Source organism: Periplaneta americana, chromosome 11, assembly GCF_040183065.1.
Source record: "Periplaneta americana isolate PAMFEO1 chromosome 11, P.americana_PAMFEO1_priV1, whole genome shotgun sequence".
Lineage (NCBI taxonomy): Eukaryota > Metazoa > Arthropoda > Insecta > Blattodea > Blattidae > Periplaneta > Periplaneta americana.
In genome coordinates, this window is record NC_091127.1 from 174,548,302 (window position 1) to 174,565,781 (window position 17,480).

At 35.0% G+C, this 17,480-nt stretch overlaps 2 protein-coding genes across 2 annotated transcripts in view; one reads left to right on the forward strand and one right to left on the reverse strand.

Moving 5' to 3' along the window:
- LOC138709613 (serine/arginine repetitive matrix protein 2) overlaps nt 1–17,480 on the forward strand; it is a 328,612-nt gene that overhangs the window by 224,116 nt on the left and 87,016 nt on the right. The gene's annotated exons all lie outside the window — the stretch shown is intronic.
- Nucleotides 8,784–17,480, reverse strand: part of LOC138708575 (lysosomal aspartic protease-like) — a 38,714-nt gene continuing 30,017 nt past the window's right edge. The window contains exons 7-9 of the mRNA XM_069838692.1: nt 15,665–15,812; nt 12,841–12,933; nt 8,784–8,933 (exon numbers count right to left, since the gene is read on the reverse strand). Coding sequence (XP_069694793.1) covers nt 8,784–8,933; nt 12,841–12,933; nt 15,665–15,812 — 391 coding nt within the window. The remainder of the gene's footprint in view (nt 8,934–12,840; nt 12,934–15,664; nt 15,813–17,480) is intronic.

A 17,480-nucleotide genomic window follows, 5' to 3' on the forward strand; every position in this document is an offset into this window, starting at 1 on the left:
TTTCTTTCTGCGGACAACAAGGATTGAAGGCAACTGATATCCATTGTGTGACATTACATTATTTAGACTAATTTTAGAATAATCACTATTCTTCAGAATTATGTTAGATATTCATTGTCGTCATTAAGTCATCAATAGTTTCTAATAATGTGCATTTGCTGTTTTGGTTAATATTATTCATTACCTTTTTGACAGAAGCTATAAGATTCCACTGCTATCACCTTGAAACTGTCACCTATTCTCTTTTATTCTTTGACAATTTGAGTTTCTTGGATAGGTAAAACAATTTTTTTCTTTAGCAGCAACAGTAGTAGTAGTAGTAGTAGTAGTAGTAGTATTTTATTCAGCGTTGCTTTCAACTACAGAGGTTATTCAATATCGAAGTTCTACTTGGCAGAAAAATGACTGACAAGTTTTTCCTGAAGTCCTCTATCAGGAACGAAGTTTCTTTACATGCTGTAAATATTGGATATGTGCTTCCCAGCTTCACTTTCCTCTGAGAGGAAACATGTTAAGGATGTTATTGTCCATCATCCATAGCCCTTAACTGGGTTTTAACCTGCAAATCTCTCATTTCTGTTAACTTGGGCAGTTTGACAGAAGTCACTTTCAGAATATTGAACCACCGGGAGTAGACAGCTTAAGTGTTTCATCAATTATCACTGTTCATCATAATGAATGGAAAGACATCGTGGAATAAGCATCCTGCTACATTGATACATAGAGGGTTATATTTATAGATATAATTGGATATAATACTAGTGGCTTGTGCAGCAAATGCTGCAAACTAAGTTCATTAGACGTTCAAATAAACATTTTTCAGATTTATTTTCAATGAAGAATACCAGACATTCTGAAAGTTATTTGCTTCCATAATAATGAAATATACTCTCTCTAGAGCCAATACTGAAGAGAACCACGCATATAAATATCTACACCACACTGCCATTAAATATATGAAAAAGACCCAACCCCACTTGATTAATAACTATAAAAATATTTGATTTTTAATAATATTATTATCTTACGTAAGTTTTATAGTTTTCAGTAACGTATGCTATATATAATATATATTTACTCAGTAAATTATAGAAATGAAGATCTAATTTAAGATATTCTCTAAATCTACTTATATAACTCCAAAACATTTCGCTTTCATATCATCAATATAGCATTAATATGTACTCAAAGACTCAATAGCTATTTTCAGGCATCATACATATGGACCATGACTAATTCGCATCTCCTTGACGTTACTTCGTTTAATATCATGTGTTTCAATATAATTCAAATTGTTTATTTTTCACTCTAACAACAATTTATCACTAAGCCTCAAGGCATTTACTCTATTGTATCATGGTACTCTTTGTCGATGGCAACCTGTAGTGGTTACAAGAAGAAATTAAATCAATCAATAATGAAAAATAGTCACATCATGGCATTAACTACAATAATATTTCATTTCTGATGGTAATAATGTCATCAAACCACCTCAAGTTTTGTAGTTCTTAATATCCAATACACAGCTGTACTCAGAAAATTACACACCACAGAATCGAACCTGTAAATTATTTTTAATAAGTTAAGTTTTTAATAACCAATTCAATTTGAGCTCTAAATATGTCAGCATTCTTGCAGATCATGGCCTTCGTGTAATATTGTTTACTGTAGTATGTGTTTTGTTTTATTCTGAAATGCAGTTAGCTAGTTTAGCTAGTTCTCAAAACTGACGACAGATGGATTTTGGAAAATAGGAAAATTTTGTTGAAAAATTGACATTTCACTGAAAAGTACTATTCTTCCGAAAAACTTTGAGTTCCAAGCTTCAAAATGAGGGGTCATTTATTAAAATCCGTTCAGCCGTTTTCCCGTAATTTCCATTACCAGTTCAAATTATATATATATATATATATATATATATATATATATATAGATAATATATTTTGTATAATGCCTAGAAAATAATGAGTTGCTGCCACTTCTCAGTTCTGTGAGGCATTACACATACACTGAAGCAGATTGTTAAAAACAAGATATTTTAATGTCATTATTGTGTTCAGCACCCACTGGTTAGAATTATGTGCCATACTTTTGTTTGCGTAACAGTTATTCCTATCTTGAAGAGTATCAGAAGTGAAGAATATGAGAAATGAAAGAGATTTTATATTACTGACTAGAACTTGTCTTCCAATTTCCCTTTACAATATCATTGCTGTATTTATTTATACCCTTTGTGTGTGCTGTCTATTAAAAATCTTGTCAAATGACAGTACCTGCATGTGTATGTGAGAAAAGATTGGCAGAGAGAGTGACAATGAGAGTGATTATGATTAAAAGAAGAACATTCTTTTTGCATTAAACTTCAGGGAAACTTTTGAATTTAACTGAACTCTTTATGAAGTTCTACAGAGTGATTTATATGGAACTGACACATTTCTTTCATTAATTGTTTCAAAACGAATTGTGCTAGCGACAACTTATTATACCTAAAATGTAGAGGAATTTTGGGAGATTATTTACCTCTATAGCAAATGTTGAAAATGTCCTCCATCCTGCATAAGGCACAACTCAACACGTCGTTCCATGTTACTGGCCACTCGTTGGAGGACTCTGTTGTCAATAGCTTGAATCTCCTGTGTGATGTTGTGCTTCAGATCGTCCAATGTCTGGGGACGTGTGGCGTAAACCCTGTCTTTTAAGTAACCCCATAGAAAGAAGTCCGGCGTTGTCAAGTCCGGAGAGCTCGGTGGCCACAGGTTCCTGGAAATTATTCGGTCGTCACATAACCGGATAAATGGAACCATGCTTCATCTGTGAACCATGTGATGGACAATATGGCAGGATTTTGCACAATGAACGTCTGAAACAACGACAATAATTCAATCTTTTATCCTTATCTGGTTCCTGTAGCTGATGAACAACCGTAATCCTATATGGCTTTAGGCTCTCTGACACATTGAGTAGGTGTACCCTGTCTTCTGCGACAAACGTCTTAATGATTTTTGGGTGACTGCTCCAGTCGTGCTCTTACGTCAACAACAACTGTGGGAAGCCTAGATGAACGATGCTTGCCCTTTTCACTCACCAGAGATCCAGTTGTTTCCAATTTGTTTACCAGTCCCAGTATTGTGTTTCTTTTGGGAGGATTGCGAACACCAAATTCTCTCTGGTATGCCCTTTGAGTAGCTGTAATTGAATTCGTAATCCAGTATTGCTTCATAAAGAAGAGTCGTTGATTTAATGTGTACTGCATTTTCACGTTGACACAAAATGTCGAAAACAGCTGCCAACAATAGGAATAAAACATAAACATCTGCGCATCTAGTGCTGCCAACAATAGGAATAAAACATAAACATCTACGCATCTAGTGACAAGGAATCGAAACTCCAGAACATTGTGCTTAATTTGGTGCTAAAATTGGGTCAGTGCTGCCAACAATAGGAATAAAACATAAACATCTGCGCATCTAGTGACAAGGAATCGAAACTCCAGAACATTCTGCTTAATTTGGTGCTAAAATTGGGTCATTGAATGAATTTCCAACGGAATAATTAAAGAAAGAAATGTGTCAGTTCTATATAAATCACTCTGTACTTCCTACTAGGTAGTAGTGATACTGAAGTTTCACATTCTTCTGATCCTTCACTTTCACAACAGAATTCATGTGGCAATGGGGGAGAAGAACATTGCGTCTTGTTTGGAACTCTGCTAACAAACTGAACTTTCTCTGTTGCAAAAAAAAAAATCACTTTGGATCTCCAGAAAGTGAAACTTCAGTACTAGAAAGTAACAATGAACTTTTCTTAACAATGAAATGTGATCTCCAACCACAGATAGAACTTCAGTTTGTGTGACATCGTCATCGCTGGTTTCTGCAAAGAAGACTTCAGAATGATTCACCTCATCAGTTGCAGCAATTGGCCAGTATTTTCAAGACATGTACGTGTTTCTGTAACTTCTCGAAACACGTAGTTTGATGTAATTGAACAAGCATTGCCAGAATAATAATAAAAAAGATATCTACAAAGACTGGATGGCAGAAGCTAATTCAAATTGACCACGGAATCACAAGAAATTAGAAGACTAAAGAAAAACTGGAGATTGGCTTACTGAAGTATAATAAATCATTATGGCTATACTAGCATCATCATCACCACCACCACAATCATCACTACCACCACCATCACCAAATACCATTTTAAAACACTGTTTGAAATACGAGGGGGATCCAGGAAATAACGACCGTTTTGTTGTAATAATTAAAAAAAATATATTTATTTGAAAAAACAAAGTCTGTTACATAACTAAAGCTTCCTTTACTTCTCTACATAATCACCACCTACATTTAAACATTTGTCGTATCCGTTCACTAGCTTTAGAATTCTCGTGTTATACTTCTCTGCCGCCAGTTCATTAAGCCAGGTGTTCACTGTCTTCTTCAACTCTTCATCACTTCCAAAATGCGTACCACCCAGAAAGTCTTTCAGCTTAGTGAAAAGGTGAAAATCGCTAGGAGCAAGGTCTGGACTATAGGGCGGATGATCAAAGATTTCCCAACCGAATTGATCCAGCAATTCTCGAGTTGAAGCAGCAGTGTGCGGGCGGGCGTTGTCGTGAAGAAGCACAACTCCTCTCGAAAGCATTCCTCGCCTCTTGTTTTGGATAGCTCGCCGTAGTTTTCGTAAAGTCTCACCATAACGATTTGCATTGATCGTAGTGCCTTTTGGCATGAAATCCAGTAAAAGAACACCTTTGTGATCCCAAAAGACAGTAGCCATGACTTTTTGTGTTGAGAGAGTCTGTTTGAATTTTCTCGGTTTCTTGGGTGATGAGGGATGATGCCACTGACGTGATTGGCGCTTGGTCTCTGGGGTGTTGTGAGACACCCAGGTCTCATCACCAGTCACAATTTGATCAAGAAAGGCGTCTCCATCTGTGTGATATCGCATCAAGAATGTCAATGCTGAGGCCATTCTCTGAGTTTTGTGTTGGTCACTCAGTTGCCGTGGAACCCATCGTGCACAGATTTTGTGGTAGCCAAGATGTTGCGACACAATTTCACCAAGCAAAGAACGAGAAATGTCAGGAAAGGCAATATGCAATTCGTCGAGTGATGTGCGCCTGTCTTGCAAGATTCTGTCGTTCACTTTAGTCTTCAGGTCTTCTGTGATGAGTGATGGGCGTCCGGGTTGAGTTTCATCATGGACATTTGTTCGCCCATTGTTGAACATTTCGCACCATTTTCTCACATTTCTTTCATTCATTACAGTATCACCATACACTTCTTTCAATTGCCGGTAAATTTCTGCAGGTTTCAAATGTCGGGCATTCAAAAATCGAATTACACTCCTCACCTCACAGTCAGTGGGATTATCAATGACGTCGTTCATTTTGAAGTAACACAAAATGCACAATGGCGACTTGTTGCAACCAGTACTCACAACATTATGAGAACACATGTTAAGGAAGCCAGTTGACCTTCAAACAAGGAAGGGGAGTCAGCTGCGCGGCGGGTATGCGCGAACGGTCGTTATTTCCTGGATCCCCTCGTAGGTCACAAAATTTATTATTCAGAGATAAAGAATTAGTCAAATTTCTTTAATATCTATATGTCTGACTTGAGCAATTTATTTGAAAATCTTGTTTCAACTTTGTCATTATTATTAATTGTGATCTTAAATTTTGCTTTATGTTGGTAACAATTTTCGTTACGAAAACTAATTTGGAACGTGAGTTATGGATTTAAATGTCATGTTGGAAATTCAGATAAGTTCAAATTATAATATGAAATAATTTTGTACAATTTTCAGTCTATAACTTATCTAAGTTGAAAGCAGAAATAAATTCTGTTACATCAATTAAAATATTATATTAAGTATCACGAATATTTTCGACTTTTCATATAAGTCATCTTCAGGTGATATAGTTATCCGACAAATACAATTGAACATAGGTGAAAGTAGTAGTGATAAAACATATAAGTAATTTAAACCATGCTTGCTCATTTTAAAGCAAAGAGTGGTTATGAGTCATAGCATCATACACAGTGTTGGATTAAAACAATCAGATAAAATAAACAGTCAAATGAGTAAGGTTACAATAGGAATAATTATTTGTGCGAGATCGTGCGTATTTCCGCACAAAACCAATCCGCGGAAAGTCTAAAATTCCACATTCAGAATTCCCAACCTAACACACATAACAATTTCCCTCTTCTTACCGCTTAAGTGACATATTGATTTTACTGCTTTAGGCTTTTAACATATTATTTTTAGATACGTTCAGTATAGTAATAATTATAAATTGGAAACTTACCACTGCAATTTCACCTAAATTGCACTGTTAATTATTGTTTTTAAATATTTGCAAAAATTAAGTAAACTCTACAACTCCACTGAAGTTACTGGATTCATGATGCAAGTAACATTAAGGAAGCTGTGAAAAAATCAACAAGATTCCAGATGCCGATGTTATTACTGCAATATGTTATATAAATAATATTGTTAAAATATTAAAATGAAAAATAAATCATTACATAACCTTACCGTTTGTTTTAAGTTCGCATTTATAGACTGGGGGGAAAAAAAGACAGACTTATATCACAGCCTGCTGGAGTATAGTAAACACAGAAAACATTTTAAAGCAACAATGTTGAAGATAGATATTTTTGTTTTGCAAATTTGCCGTCATTGAACAGAAACCAAGATGGAGATTTCATTGCAACTAATTAGAAATTCCTCTTTCAGGTATGTAATAAACGATCTTCGCACAAAATAATGTACGATACATGAGCGGTATGTTTTCTTTCAATTCTCGGAAATTAAAAAAGCTCAACTATGTTTCGCTTTTTCAAACTTTTCCTCGAACATGAAAACTTCAACATACCGCTCTTGTAACGCATATTACTATTGTTGTATCAAATATACAAAATTCGTGTTTATATATTCAATCTATTATTTTTTTTAAATCTGTTTAAAGGTCTAGAGAGAAATAATAATTGCATTTTTCCCTAGTGTTAATAATACAGACACATAGTTCTCAGTATATGTATAATTATCATATCAGAAAGTTACACATCTATTTGGAGTGGGAGCTGCCTCCTGTTCACACTTCCTTGCAGTCACTAATTAATTAATTAATTAATTAATTAATCTCTCAGTGACAATAACAATTTTATGCCAAGTCAGCATCTAAACATTCTTTTGGACTATCTTATTTAAAGGCTGAATCTTGATTGGGTGATATGTTTAGTTTAGAATAATACAGAACCTTTTTACTTACATCTTCAAGTATGATCAACATTATTTTCGTCTCGCTAGATTCGCGATTCGGACCACTGTGCAGCATAGGGACTGCATATGATTATAATTTTAGCATGAGTGAGATGAAAAGTTTACTCGAAAGTGATGAAATGTGTGTCACTTCTTTCTGATGAGGCAGATTCGCTGCGGAATTGTGTCACTCCTTTAAAACACTCAGTTGCTAAACTTTCAGCGAGAAAATCAACTCAGACATGTTTCATTTATTAAAAAAAATCATCAATGACAACTTTTGTTATTTGCATTCTGTTTTGTAACTTATTTGCATTCTGTTTTGTAACTTGTTTGCATTCTGTTTTGTAACTTGTTTGCATTCTGTTTTGTAACTTATTTGCATTCTGTTTTGTAACTTGTTTGCATTCTGTTTTGTAACTTATTTGCATTCTGTTTTGTAACTTATTTGCATTCTAACTTATTTGCATTCTGTTTTGTAACTTGTTTAGAGTTGGTATTGTTCATGAGACTTACGACAGGCTAAGGACCAGAGAATTACTTTTATTCTTACAATTAGGCCTATATTTTGGGGAAATTATTGTGGAAACCTTTTCACTGCTTCAATGACGACAATGCACGTATGCTGTATTTCAAGAATCTAACCCAGCTCACTTTTGTCGCCTTCAAATAAAATTAAGTAACATTGTTTGTTAGGCCACTATTCTTGATTTAACACACTATAATGTTTAAGTTGGCATTGGGAGATCCGACATTCAAAATATCTGCTAATCTTTGAAGCAATTATAGCAGGAAAGTCGTGAACGTTGCCGTGAATTTGTCTGATTGATCATTGATCAAAATCATTTCATTATATTGTATCGAATATTCATCCCGAACAGGCTGCAGTTGAAAGTCTGCCCCATTACATCACCCCCAAATTTTGAATATATCACCATTAATAAAAATCCATTATCATTCCTATTGACTTACTGAGACTTCATGAGATAACATTATGACTGAAATGTTGTTTCAGACAGAGAATTGCGAAAATGTAATAAGGCAGTTTACAAGTAAGAAAGGAGCTCATAAAGTTGTCTCAGATGGTAGAATGCACCTTAACAATTAGATTGATATCAGTATTTCAAAACTTGAAACAAATTTTACAGTGAGTTGTCCTGATAATAACTACGTACATATATAGATCTTGTCTCAATCTTCAGTACATACCAGTACTGTAAATGGGATACTTGTTCTACCTAGGTTTTTTCTAAAACAATCTTTATTTTTAAGGAATAATAAAAAATAAGACAATATAATTTAAAGGTTTCAGTTCTTCTGGCCAGGCAAAGTATAATGAGGAGGTATAATTTATACTATACTGTTTATTCTGAATAATTGATATGATGACCTTTCTCTTCAACACTGCGAAATTTGATGTGTTGCCTTGGGTAAGAAGTAAATAAAACATTGTTTAAAATGTACTTAATACACACATTTTAATAATCGTATACAGTACATTTAAAATCTCATTATTTTACTTTTGCAAATCCAATTTGATCATGTTCTAGATCATATTCTATGTGAAATAATTTATGAAAAAAGGCTCCCAATTCCCATGCTGAATTATGTAACCGGCTCTCAAATACTGTCATGCAGATGCACATATCAAGGATACAGTTCTGAAACAAAAGAGACTTTCATAATTACTGATTTCACATGACTATAATCTCGTATTATAGCACAACGTAGGATTATTATTATTTTTTTTTATTGGGTTATTTTACGACGCTGTATCAACATCTAGGTTATTTAGCGTCTGAATGATATGAAGGTGATAATGCCAGTGAAATGAGGCCGGGATCCAGCACCGAAAGTTACCCAGCATTTGCTCGTATTGGGTTGAGGGAAAACCCCGGAAAAAACCTCAACCAGGTAACTTGCTCCGACTGGGATTCGAACCCGGGCCACCTGGTTTCGCAGCCAGACACGCTGACTATTACTCCACAGGTGTGGAAATTATTATTATTATTATTATTATTATTATTATTATTATTATTATTATTATTTTTATTACTAGTACAATATACTTGTACTATACAGTAGTCACAGTAATTGAGAATAGATTCTTCTTCTTTTTCTTCTTGTCGATCTAAGTGTTCTGAAGCACTTATATCTATTAATTTGGCCCATTGTACATCCCACCCAAAGGCCTCGATGATAAATGTAGTCTATTATGTAGTTCATCGAGAATTTTTCAAGTAAAGTTCGGAGAACATTTCTCCTCATTCTATGATATAAATTGGGTGTACCTCAAGGTTCAGTCTTAGGCCCTATACTATACACAATTTATACAGCTGATTTTCCAATTTCTAATGAGGTATTGGTGGCTATTTTCGCTGATGACACTGCTATTCTTGCTTCACATGAAGATCCATCAACAGCATGAAAACCTGCAGAATGAATTGAAAGGAACAGAAGACTGGCTAACTAAATGGAGAATACAAGCGAGTGAAAACAAGTCAGTTCATGTTACTTTCGGAACCAGAACTGAAAACTGTCCTCCTGTAACACTGTACAACGAAGAACTTCCCGAAGCAGACGATGTTAAATATTTAGGTATGCATTTAGATCACCGCTTAACATGGCGAAAACATATTGAAACTAAACGTAAAGAATTACATTTTAAAACATCAAAAATCTATTGGTTATTGGGACCTAAATCAAAACTGTCATTAGAAAATAAACTTCTTGTTTATAAAGTCATACTAAAACCAATCTGGACATACGACATCCAACTGTGGGGAACTGCTAGCAACTCAAACATTGAAATACTGCAGAGGTATCAGTCCAAAACTTTACGTTCCATTGTCACTGCACCATGATATGTCCGTAATGATGTCATTCATCATGACCTAAACATTTCAACTGTAAAAGAAGAAATCTCTAAGTTCAGCAAAAATACCTGCACCGATTAAATCAGCATCTGAATCATCATGCATTAAATTTGCTGGATAATAGTCAAACAATAAGAAGACTTAAAAGGACCAATGCTCTTGACCTTCCATTCATTTTTACTACAGCTATTTGAAACATTGTTATTTTTCTTTTGGAGTGTTGTCATGGGATAACATTTCCACTCATGTCATATTCTTTTATAATATTTACTTATTGTCTATTGTAGACAGATTGTAAATGTGGCATAATTGTAAAAAAAAAAAAAAAAAAAAAAAAAAAAAAAATGTAGCTGTTGCTTTTTTCAAAGCCTTGATTCCAACATATGAGTAAAAGGTTTCTGATCCATTAGATGAGGATGAAGACCCTTTGTGGCCAAAAGTCAGCCTCTTCATTGTCAGTGGTAACATTATGTCCAGAAAGTGGACTATATTATCTCACACCTATTAATTTAGAGTGTTTCTACGCCCTTTAATCAGCTTGGAAGTCATCCTAACTAAATGCAGGACAAGTAAAACAGACTGGCTATTAAGAAAAATGTAAATGACCATATTTTTAATATACAGACTAAAATTACACGCACCTCTGCTTGCAAAACTCTTGCATATAAAATAAGAAAGACAAAGGTTTAAGACTTAGGCCTCAATCTATATATTCAGATTCCTGTTTTGGAAGTGTCAGCAGTCCTAAAAAGATCGTTAATTTTTATTTTTAAATCAATGTCAGCATTTCAACTGGCATTCTCTTTTTCGTGTGTCAAGTACAAATGAAAAAGATAAGACGAAAAACTGGACTGCATAATGAAACCCTGGAATAGTTGGATTTACTTTGATAAGGAATAAGTTACTGTAGTTAAATACTGGAGGTTATATGGTTCTTATGCCAAGAGTAAATTTTGAGACATGATCAAGTGAAACATATTTTGCATTACATTGGAATGAGTTGTAGCTGATTTAAACTTGTTTGATTCCTTACAAATATTACCGTTTTGTACAAAACCAAGCAGTTACTGTGAAAGCAACAATCGAAATTTCTTGGTATAGATGGCAAAAAGAAATCCGTCCAAATAGATCAGAAGACTGCTAATTCAGTTTTTCTGTGCTGCTGGAACTATGAACATCTGAGAACAGTGGTGATGAGGATCTGTTGTGTCAACCTCACGATATATATATATATGGTTGGATGATCGTTCACCTCTGCTGAGGCGTGAGGACGTGAGGCTTAGCAACCAGCTGGTCTGCCTTGGCCTTTCATGGACTACCATGGCACGGATTTCATGTTTTAAAATTTAATTCAACCTGAATGTGCAGTGTACACAGATATTTCTTCTGATATTAAAGATTCCCATTTGTACCTACAGACAGGATATTAACAGGTTGTAATGTCATTTTCGATCAAACTATAATTAACATTCTGAAAAAGAGCATGAACATATTTTGTTTGATCACATCTTATAAAATGGCTACATGATAAGAGCTCTGTTACTAAAATATGAATTCATTTTCACTCAGGTTGAATTGTATTTTGTATAAATAATTGATTAAATGGCGATCTTACTCTTGTTAATTGTGTAAGTATGTGCGGCTTACAGCTGTTTCGGTGCTTCTTCACACCATCCTCAGAGCCTACTAGATCTCGGCATCATCTCGAACTTTGCTGCCTGTTGTGTGGGTGTATTCGATTGTTGAAAAGTGTTGAAAACACGAAAACAAAAACACACACAAGATCGCATCCTCATTCAGAAAACAGAAATACAACATAGCATACAGAACAGAAAACACACTACAAAGACATCTCAACATACAAATAACACAAACAAATAAATACAACCACACAGGCATATACAAACTCACATGCAGTAGTTGCGACAGTTTCTACATTGGACAGACAGACAGATCATTCCAAACTCGATACAAAGAACACATTAAAGCAATAACCAGAGGACACAATACATCTACATATGCCGAACACATAACTAATGCTAACCACACATACAATAACATAAATACAGACATGGAAATCCTACACATAGAACCCAAAAACCAAAAACTCAACATACTAGAACAATATGAAATATACAGACACACTAAAACACACCCTGATCAAATTCTCAACACACAGATCAATTTCAGAACACACACACTATTTGACACCACATTTCAACACTTTTCAACAATCGAACGCACCCACACAACAAGCAGCGAAGTTCGAGATGACGCCGAGATCTAGTAGGCTCTGAGGATGGTGTGAAGAAGCACCGAAACAGCTGTAAGCCACACATTCTTACACAATTAATACGAGTAAGATTCAAGTGTTAAAAGTAGTGTACGAAAGATTCAACATGGATGTATTTTGTATTTCACATATTTATATTTAGTTGTGCAGATAGTGAGATAGTATTTATTTAATACTTATTTAATTTGTGTTTTTGCTCATAAACAGAATACACTTGAAGATTTCAGAAAATTGCTTGTAACAAATTACATTACAAATCCATAACACTAAATTGTCTAAGAATTACTATAATATACTCTCATCTGGTAGTATTTTTTATTAGTATACTGTAGTGAATACTTTAAAGTTAATTCATGCTTTTATTCGTGTTCATAACTATTAAATACTGTATAGGCTTACCTGTGTAATATAATCTTCACCTTCCATTGAAAATTTCTCACCACCAATAACAAAGTGAATCTTGGGGAGTGAACTGACGTATTTACAGTCAACCTGTTAATTTTAATAATCTAGAGTTTACAACTACAAATAAATCGTATATGTTAAGCAGATACATAATACAGCGTAATATTTTAGGCTCTCTGCAGCAGCTGTCAAAAATACGGCTCCACCACTAATAATGGTTACAGATAATATTCTCTGTGGGACTGTCTCTTCCTGGATACAAATGTAATGACAAAGTGAATTTGTTTACAATACAACAACCTATGTTTCTAGTGGAGAATATTTTTCGATAAGGCAGAAAATATGGAGAAAATTAAACAGCAACAGTTTCCAAAATCGAAATTATGGCATTGGGATACTGACCATGATTTTAATAAATACATTTCGCGAGCCTGGTTCAATGTATTATGCTGGAAAGAATGGTAGACCTCTGTGTTAACAGAAGAGAAACTTTTAGATATTTCTGATAGAATGCTTAAAAACCCGTCAAAGTAACTGAGTAGGCTAAACTCGCTCAAGAGAAGATATTTCTTATTTTGAGGCATATAAAGAAGTGAAAAAATAATTTAGTTAGTATCTTCATGAAATGTGTGATGTGCATGAATTACATCTGCTGATCATGAGAGGTGTTTTATCTAATTTAATTATAGTCCCATTGCCAAAGAACAGAATGACAAGGCTGCCATCCTAATAGTTGCATATGACGAATTCTTGAGTTTTCCACTGCTGTGGAGCGACCTAAATATCGCACTATATATTTTCATTATTATTTTGACTTAGGAGGGATGGAATGAAGTTTGGAAGTGGTCACTGGCTAATGTAGGAGTGAAAACTACTGATATTTCCTTTTCTGCCTTAGACAATATGAAAGTTTGAAATTTCAAACCATTGCATATTTTTGCAAGACCCTAATCAAAACATTAAAAGTAGTAAAAGATATATATGATATAATTGAGGACCATTTTTGCAAAAACTTGCTAACTGCAAAATTTGCAAAATTTGGTGGATTCGTTAACATAGGCAGGCCTCTACATGATGTTAAAGTTATCTTAGTAAAATTGAATTACTTCTCTTCATTATAGTGTGTCAAAAGTGTGATGGTTGCACCTATAACCTACTTGTCTCCATTCAGTGTTTTGTCTGTCCTGTAAAATTTAGTTTTTTCAGTTAGCAAGTTTTGCAAAAACAGTCCTCAATTATACTTCGTCACAGCACTACTTTACATGTAACGGTGGACTTCACATTTCTCATGTGGTGCCACCATTAACAGTCATTACAGTAACACTTCTATGCAGTACACGCTTCAAAAATACTCTTTTCTCACTAGCTACTACCCTCTTATTGCTCAGTCAGTCGTACTATTCAATACTTATCCTATATTTCGTTTGCTATTCACTAGTGATGGGCGAAGTTGTTCTTTTCCCAGAACAGTTCCGATTGTTCCAGTTCCGGAAAAATACTATGTTCCAAACAACAGTTCCGAAATAACAGTTAAAAATATACAAGTTGAGATGTGTCTGAATCGTTCACTGATGCGAGTTATCTCTTTGACTCTCGCTCCATTTGAGGAGTCGTTCAAAGGGCGGTACAGTACCCTCCCTCTTCCCCAAGCAGCTCCACATACGTTGGAGCACTCATCGCTCGGACTCCTCTTAAAATACGTTATCGGCATGACATCATAGCACACATGCTTCTCAATAGATGACATTCCAATGCACATTCAAATCGGTTTGGAAACTGGCTGTGTATGCGGACAGAAGCTTCATGTTTATTAGATAAACAGCTGTTGAATACAAGGTCAGAATGCAACACTAATTGGGATATGAAGTCATGTAGATATGGTAACCAACTGAAAAATTTAACATGTCATTTAAAACGTGTAGTATGTAATTTTTGTTCTCCGTGTTACATATTAAAAAAATTAAAATCATTAATTTTTATTTTTACTTTTTTTAATGCTTAGCTATAATAATAATATAAGTTCATACATAATAAAAATATATAACTACTGTATATATTGATATATTAGCATTAGTGAAACCTGAAACCCCACACTTAGTAAAATGTTAGAAACGCTCTGTACCAAAGTGTAGTACTTTAAACTTCGCATCTCACCTCGCTCTGTGTCATTCATTACTTATGATCACAATTTCAATTTCCTTACTTCCTCATCCATCCACGTGAGAGTTCCAAGTACTACATAAAGAACGACGAGAACAGTGTAGCCGGAGCTGTCATGGTTCCGACTGTTCTCTGTTATGTCGGAGTCGGAACATGCCTTGCGCAACGCAACAGCTGACAAGTGAGCAGCTCGGAGTCGGAACACTGTTATTTCGGAACAGGAGATTCCGACCTACTGTTCATTTTTGCAACAGTTCCGAAACCAGAACAGTTCCAAAATAACTTGTGTTATTTTTTACCCATCTCTAGTATTCACTGTTTATCCACAAGTTCTAATATTAGCCCTCTCTAAGTGCCATCTATATCACTTTCTATCCTTCTTTAATATAATTATCAATTCTGTCCTACATTTTCTGTTGCTACTATTTACTCCAGAACCACTCTTTAAATCACTAGTATCAAAATCTAATACTACAAATTACAAGATTTTTCTCTTATTTCTCAATCTTTTCCCAATTCCACCTTATTCTTCTCTTTTTGCTTATTATTATACGTAACACTTAATATATATGCATATAATAATTGTGAGAAGGGGTGTATCAGAAGATACGGTAGTATAAAAATGTATATACCAGTAAGCTTTTTTTTTTTAACTTACCATGTATCGTCCTGATGGTAATGAATTGGCTTTTTCCAACAGCGTATGTATTTTTTCCATGAATGTTGCAGGTACACCTATTACTCCTGATGCAAAATCAATTTTTGCTGTACAACTAGTGCAGACTACACGACTATTTACTTTAATCCTATAAAGAAATACACGATTAAATGGTATTTAGAAATAATTATATAGATATTCTAATTATAATTTCAGTGGACTCCAAATTCAGAACTCGTTCAGAAGTTTGGAGCTCTTTTTATATCTCATAGTTACCATCTTACACACTTCACTAAGTATAGGTGGTGTTTTATAAACTTAAATACATGAGTTGCATGAAAAATTGTGGACTGGCCATGGTCCTAGTATGGGAAATTAGTGATGAAAACATAAATGTTTCTTAAAATATAACAACACATGTATTTGCATCATTACTGCTTTATTCCCGAATGTGAAGAATAAGACTTAGATCCACAACCCTAGCTAAGTAGTTGCAGATGGAAATGGGGGAGAGAACACAAGAATAACTGTTTGAAGATAGAAGATTGTCACTGCGGAAACTTCTTGTAGCCATAGGAATATCAGGAGGAAGATTTTATATTACTTTAATCGAAGTCTTTAAATGAAGCTTGTCTGTACAAGATGTTTGCCATATGAACTCACTGAAGATCAGAAATGATGGGAAAAAACAAGTCGAAGTATGTCATCAATCATTATCATGAAACACAATCATGGATTGATACACATTTTCTCAACTGTAATATCACATGTGATGATCTAAACGAGGCAGCAGTCTTCATCATGGAAACAGCGGGTTTCCCACCATCCAAAAAGATTTTCATTAATCCTTCCCACCTAAAAGCAACTGATTTCCTTTTCTGATGCCAACGGGTTATTCTAATGCACTTAATGTCTTGTTTACTTACAAATGACTTTTAAGCAACCTGGAGGTTCAGTGCCACCCTCACATAAGTCTGCCATCAGCCCCTATCCTGAGCAGGTCCTAGCATCATATCCCAGCTCCCTCAAATCCATTTTAATATTATCCACTGAACTAAAGGGAGGGGCTACTCATCAATTAGCACTGGTCAGCTTGATGAGTTAATGATTGAATTTGGTATAATTTTCCTCTATTCAATACCTAATTCCCTCTTTACCCTTTCCTATCCAGTCCTCTGACTGAACTCTTACTTTCTTCAACCCCGATGGCATTAGAGCATTCGAGGCCTAGGGGTTCATTTCCCTTTCCTTCCTCCTCTTTCTACTTTTCTGTTCCTAGTGCTGACCTGCTATGGCACTAAAATCGTCCTCCAGTGGCTTAAGGAGGGAAAGCTGGTGATCAACAAGATCTCCCAGCTAGATCCAGTGGACCCGTCGACCAACAGCAGGTGTGGTCCTCCAGACATTCTGGGGGTTGTGTGTGAATGAAGTAGCCACCAAAACGTTAAAATATGGTGTTCACTTCAATCGGCTACAACTTGCCATTTTCACCACCTCAAAATCTGTGCTTCAGTGCCTGGCCATGATATCTTTGAAAAATATTGGAGTGCAAGAGGTCAAATGACTTTATTGTCTAACGCCTGGCATTAGAAAACAACAACAACATATTATCCACCCATCTATATCTCGGCTTCCCAAAGATCTTTTTCCCTCAGGTTTTCCAATTAACACTCTATATGCATTTCTGGATTCACTCGTATGTGCTACATGATCTACCCATCTTGGCGTTTCGTAACAAGCTCTTTTCACAGTACTGGATTTTAGCCCTTTGTCCAACCTCCAAGCTGGAGAACCACTCATTATCGGCACTGGATGC